The 6,761-nt window shown below is 38.1% G+C and overlaps 1 protein-coding gene across 1 annotated transcript; it reads left to right on the top strand.

Moving 5' to 3' along the window:
- Window positions 1–4,601: 4,601 nt before the first annotated feature.
- Window positions 4,602–6,517, top strand: LOC100374682 (5-hydroxytryptamine receptor 4). Its single transcript, XM_006817437.3, has one exon. The coding sequence runs from the start codon at window positions 5,098–5,100 to the stop codon at window positions 6,274–6,276; it is 1,179 nt and encodes a 392-aa protein (XP_006817500.1). The 5' UTR covers window positions 4,602–5,097; the 3' UTR covers window positions 6,277–6,517.
- Window positions 6,518–6,761: the final 244 nt, after the last annotated feature.

Here is a 6,761-nt window from a genome sequence, read left to right as displayed (position 1 = left end):
GCAGTTGACTACTTCATTACTTTACCTCGATCCGCTCTTAATTGCTTCTATAAAAGATGTGTCTTGTTTAGAAAGGGGTTCTGTACACAGCACATAATACGGAAAAATATATATACATTGCTGGATTGAAGTCTACTCTGTTGATCGCAGCGGATATCAGCTTTAATCCCACAGTTTAGATTTGACGCCACAATTCAAACTGTGGAAATACACCGAATTTGAAATAAATATATTGTTTTATAGCTTTTTTTTGCGAGGTCTCATTGATTTTTATAAGTTGTTTTGAATCGGTTCGTTATTTTTTTTCTACTGACGCAATTCTTGTTTCTACTGACGTAAACTCAAATGTGAAAACGCATGAACATAACCGATATTGTTGCCTTTTTGACTCTATCGTGATTCTGTCATGATATTGAATTTTTATGTTTTTTTTATTTTTGCCCAATAGACGCAATAATTAAATACAATAAATGATACCTCACCGAAATCGGTAAATGGCTGTAAGGTGACAGTTTACTAAAAAGTGTTGTTTTAATGTAATTTTAAGATTGTTGACAATGTTGAATGCATTTGGAGTTATGTTTTATGGTTTTAATGAGAAGTGGGTTTCAATATCTCTATAAAATGTGGTATTTCCAATTACCTGTTTGTAATTATGTATGTTCGTTATATAACTCGATGAGTATAATTGGTGTAATAGGTACATACTTGGCACTAACACGACTCAAAACCTTTAAGGTCAAAAGGTCAAAGATCAAGATTGTTGTACTATAAAAATTGCCAGTGTTATCAAAGTTGGCACAAATCTTCCCCGCGCAATTCGCAAGACCTTGGCATATTTTGATTTAATGGTCAAGATCGCAGTATGAGTTTATGTATGCTTTGTGTATAACAACATACGGAAATTGGCCTGGGCCAAGAGACATGTCAAACGTTTCCGCTATGCGACTCACAACAACTGGGCGCATTTCCGGGTCAAAAAGGTCAAGGTCACAGTATTGATCTACAAGGGGGAATAACTAGGAACTTCAAACTTGGAACACATTTAACCCATCGGACACGACAAGTTTCATGACCATCGGGTGAAAGGTCGATGTCACAGTGTCTGATTATGTGCATTCGTTAAATTAATATATGCAACACTGTCATTTCTCCCACAAATCACTGCGTTTTTTTTTATCAACACAGTGGGAAAAAACACCTGGCTGAATTTTCGGCAGTGTGTGTGTATGTATGTAAATAATATAACCACCAGGAACAGGTAGCCATTGTTTTTAAATCTTGACACACATGTACCTTTTGTAGTCCCAATACATTTTACGGTCAAAGGTTAAGGTAACAGTAAATATGTGTATAAGGCCTAAACTGTGGCTCAGAGTGTTGATATGAATATTGAAGTGATCTAGGGCAGGCTGGCGTCTTCTTTGAATTGTTAATGATATCTAGTTGTAGTTAATATATTATGTAGCTCACGTAAATAGCATTGATACATCTGGAATCTGGAATATCTATATTCACCGAATGTGTTTACATTGGATATTTATTCACCTCATAGTACCTGTCCTTGACTTTAATGGACCTAATGACTTATATCAAGATCCTGACAAACTAATAGATTAGATTAATGATCTCACTTCATTTTGTATACAAGTTCAATTAATCGTCGTCTCTTATTGCGAAATCCCCTGCGATTTGTCGAAGTACACCAAGCACGTGCGTTGCTTTCTGAACAGTCACTCTTCGATGGTTGTGTCAAGCAGAGGTGTAGGTCATGTACTCTTTTAACCAATGTCGACGTAAACACATATTTGCACGTCTATGTCCATGGTGATGATTACTTGATGGATTTACAATGGATCCTGACGATTACTGATGAATCTATTTATTATGACGTATGACGTAAGCAACATGTGTTACAAATTATATAATATAGAGAGAGGATACATCACACTTATTAGTAATTATAATAACTATTTTCCTAGGCGAGAACATTTAATCATTTTTGATAAATGAAATGTCCTCCCATATTTTACGTGTTCTGGCTATTTTTAGAAATCATTTGGCATTTGGAGTTTTGCCCATTGTCTCAATTTTACTAAAATGAAGGAACTCTACCGCTGTCCATCATAACTAACAGACTGTTTTAAAAACGGTGATACACGGGATTCCGTTTGTCACTTTGATTCTTTGGGCATAACAGATTATAACAGTTGACTCTTGTATCGAATTATAACGTGTTGTTTATAACGTGTATCTAGCCTCTCCAATCATTAAATGATGACAGAGTGTTTTACATTTAATCGGCAAATCATCGTACACATATTATCACGGTTTCATAATTCTTTCTTCCACCATTATGACAACAGCTAATGAAGCCCCCCCCCCCCCCCCCACACACACACACCTTGCGGATTGTCTAAAGTTGATATATTAGGTCATTTCATGCGTTTGAACTTTAAACACAAAAGTGACATCGCATCATAGTTTATAACAAAGACGTAATTTTTTTATAGTCATTGTTTGTTAATAAACATACGTATCGCGTGATTCCCTCCTGTGACTGTGGAGTTCTGGTTATTTCTTAGAGAAATAGTTGAATGAACTGGGAAGCTTACAATGTTTGTTTGCCTCTGAACCTATCGGAGGACAGTGAACTATAAAAAACAATCCACTTTATCACGTGGCAGTTCGTTGCCCGGACATCGTGCTGAATTAAATTAAATTCGAAGGCCTCATTGAAACAGTGTGGCACGCGATGCTGTTCGCGGAATGTACGCGTTATTGGGTGCGGATAGCTGTTTGTTTACCTGAAATTCAAGCGCGAGTTGTACGACGACCATTCCTTTCAAAGTAGTTACGACCATTTTAACTTAGATATTACTGTTTTACATTGTATAATGTTAGCTCAAATATTCACGTATTGACTAAGCGATTAAGCAATTTATCGATCTGCAAAACGTGTCATTCATTTTTGTAAGTCTCTTCTATGTGTTATCTCATTTAGGGGGGGGGGGTTATGTGCACACTGAGAAAAACATAGCAACATTGCAAATGTTTGAAGAGTTATGTTATCCAGAACGCATAAACTGCGCTTAACCTCTATTCAGTCGTGCATGAACGGAAATTGATTACACAGGACACTTCAAAGTTATTCATTTCGAATTGTCGACGTCATGGCCACTATTGAATAACAGTGTGCGCGTTACTGAGTAGCTTTACGGAGTATATATTACTGTCACTTCCATTTAACACGTACAAGTTCTTTTCAGCTCAAGTTTACATGAGGATTTATTAATTAACAAAATGCGAAAAATGCAATAAACATTTCCTGAGTATTTTGCATTCTGCTTATTAAAGTAGCTTATTCCCAACGCAAGAGGGCTACCAGACTATCAGTAAGCGCAGCTACCTCATATAATTCAAAACAAATTTAATCCTGCTTACTAGATCGGCATCGGTATTATTGAACGAAAACTATACACTATGTGTATTTCTATGCACAATTTGAAGTGGATTGGGAGAGGAGCAAAACAAGTCACGTAGCCTTCTCGCTCACAACGAGATCTCAGCGACCAGATATAAGATATATAAGTATGTTTGTATATCTGACAATTAATTTTACAAACTTGTTCACATTTCATAACAATCCTTCCAAATTTTACTTATTACTCGTCACGTGTATCTAAGAACAGTCTCTTAAAACATGTAAGTAGATACGAAAATATCACTCACATAATGTAAAAAATTGTGTTTATTTGCATAATATAAAACTAAATACGACAAAGGATTGCAACATCTCTCCGTATCTATCGGATAATATGAGCCAGAGACATCAGAGTTATTACAGTTCAATTTGCCACGATTGTGAATTGCCTGATTTAGCACGTAATCAAAATAACGTGTATACACACAGGGTTATGGAGAACCATTAATTTCACGACTGAAAGTACCAAATCAAATGATTGAATGGGTTAATGACACGAATGGGACCTCAATTGATGGTAATTTAACCCGCCTCACTGCTATCACAGCTCGGCTCGAATCGAGCGCGCGGTGATTGGCTCTAAAACAGTCTGGGTATTTACACCCTGGATGCTAAAAATACCAATTGTTAACGACGTGTACATCATAATTGTACATTAAAATGAAAGAAAGGGATCATGGCCTAGCTATGTAACCCGAGTAAAGTTTAAACCTACTTTACAAAGTAAATAGTATGTCATAGTATCCTGTAAAATGATGTTTAGTGATGAAATACTGAAATAACATTCACTAATATTGCGTATCCTTGTCCCCGAGCCCTCGCGCACCTTTAGCTGTTATTTCAGTGTCAAAGTCTTCAATCGGCTCCTGACAATCATGGTTATTTTAACGAGCATGTTCTCTATTTTTACTTTTATAAATATTCCAAGAATACGCCATCGGTAATTCGATGTTATTTGGGCAATTACAAATATTCAAACAACACAGAGCGTTGTTTACACTTGGACGCTGTGGAATATAAAGTTCATTATGCTAAGGTGTACTCATTTATTTATGTTTTATTCACTTTGCAGATCGAGTGACTGGTTGTGTAGATTTCACATAAAAAGAGTGTTAGTATTCCCACCGAGCGGGGTGATTGTCTGCTATTTCGGTAGGAACACGATATAATGCCTGTGTAAAGCTGTGCTACGATTCAACTGGCGGGATATGCACACGGGGTCAATAGAGCGACACACACACCACCATGAGACGTATTACATTACGCCAATCTGCCAAGAGATAGCGTCGCTGCCTGAAGGGTATTTATTGCCACGGCTGATGCGAGTAAAAACTAACGTCCCCTGTGGGAAAAGGCAACTCGTGTTTCGAGCTAATATTATGAATTAGACGGAGCACTGGCCGTTTTGCGGATTGACAGCTATTGTTCGTAAATAGATTATAGGTTGATTGGAACAACTCGATTGGAATACGAATCTTTATTTATGTGTTATCGTTTCGTATTCACGTGGCAGCGACGAGTCAATGGACTAATTAACATTGCCAACCTGACACAGGATATATCCGTGTCCGTGGGCTAGTTTACTGCGCCGATATTTGAGGTTGTACGCAGAAATGGAATCAGGAATCACGAGCTCCACTGACGCCATCTCATACCACTCATTTGCCCTAGATAAGACCAGTAGAGTATATGTTCTGGAAGTGTTCACCGATACAGGAGAGCCAATCGTGGGAGCTGTTAACGACAACTCAACGGGACTTTCAGGGAACGTTCTGCAATACGGTCTCGCTGAAAGAATCATCATTGGGTTTGTTTTGACGGTTATTATCATTTTGACAATCGCTGGGAACATTTTAGTATGTGCTTCAATATTCATTTTCCCATCGCTCCGAACACTGACTAACTATTTTGTTTTCTCTCTCGCTATCGCCGATATTCTGGTAGCATGTCTGGTAATGACTTTTTCAACAATTAATGTTGTGACTGAAACTTGGATATACGGTGACACTTTTTGCCTCATTTTTATATCTTTCGACATATCCTTTTGTACGGCGTCAATCATGCATCTGTCTTGCATAGCGTTCGATCGATACTCAGCGATCTGCAACCCTTTCCAGTATCCGCTGAAAATGACGTCGAGACGAGTGACGATCATGTTGGCAAGTTGTTGGGTGGTGCCCATGTTTATTTCATTCATTCCGATATTGTTGCAATGGAACACAATTGGAATAGAAAACGTTATAGCCGATGTGAAAAATTTTGCCGGTCCATACTCATGCATTTTCCTTGTAAATAAACCATACGCAGTGATTGCATCAACCATTGCCTTCTACATGCCATGCATCCTCATGGCTACTGCGTATTTTTTCATCTTCCGAGCTGCCAGGAAACAAGCGCAACAGATCAAGAGCCTGGAACGGGCAACTATGAACTGGAACAACACCCGCAACGGTCCCGGTGACGGACATCCTCACCACCACGGTCGGAGAGTGTCCCTGGCAGCGGAGAAGAAAGCTGCGAAGACTTTAGGGATTATCATGGGATGTTTTACCATTTGCTGGTGTCCTTTTTTCGTTTTTAATATTGTTGATCCTTTTTGTGACTTTTGCATAGATCCCGGAGCGTGGCCGCCAGTCACATGGCTAGGCTACATCAATTCAATGTTAAATCCGCTTCTATACGCGTTCTTCAATAGATCATTTAGACGAGCGTTTATTCGATTATTAAGATGTCACGTCTGCAAGGGTACTACCGCCGAGTTTGACCCAACAATATCTTCGCGCGAAAGATGATCGCGCTTTTAAAAATAGAACTCAATTTCAAGTTCAGCTATTTTAAGATGAGGTGGCCTCGGTCAAATTGACCTCGCAATTTGAGGCGAAATGTCAATTCTGTTTCAGTCCCGTAAATCTGGTGTACGCTGATGACAGATTACTATTTATATTTCCATTTACATCTTTCACATATTTTACTTGATTATTTCCAGATCTTGTTCGTTTTTTTAATGAAAATAATTAAATGATTGAAGAGATATTGACTGGGATTGGATATCACTGTATCGTAGATGAGTAATAGATTTCAGTAGTATGGCCTCAAATTTAACATTCCGGACAGAAAAAGAAAACAACTTTTCTTTGAAGTAGAGAATTGATAGACGGCGAAATCACAAACAAAAGCACAAAATTAGATTGAAGGTAATCGAGGTGGGGCATCTTTTTTCGTATGGAATTTGATTTCATGAGGACCAAATTGCGCGAAGGAATTCGTCGTCACATCG

This window comes from Saccoglossus kowalevskii, chromosome 10 (genome assembly GCF_978046115.1).
Source record: "Saccoglossus kowalevskii chromosome 10, keSacKowa6.1, whole genome shotgun sequence".
Lineage (NCBI taxonomy): Eukaryota > Metazoa > Hemichordata > Enteropneusta > Harrimaniidae > Saccoglossus > Saccoglossus kowalevskii.
This window is presented reverse-complemented; position numbering and strand designations above follow the sequence as displayed.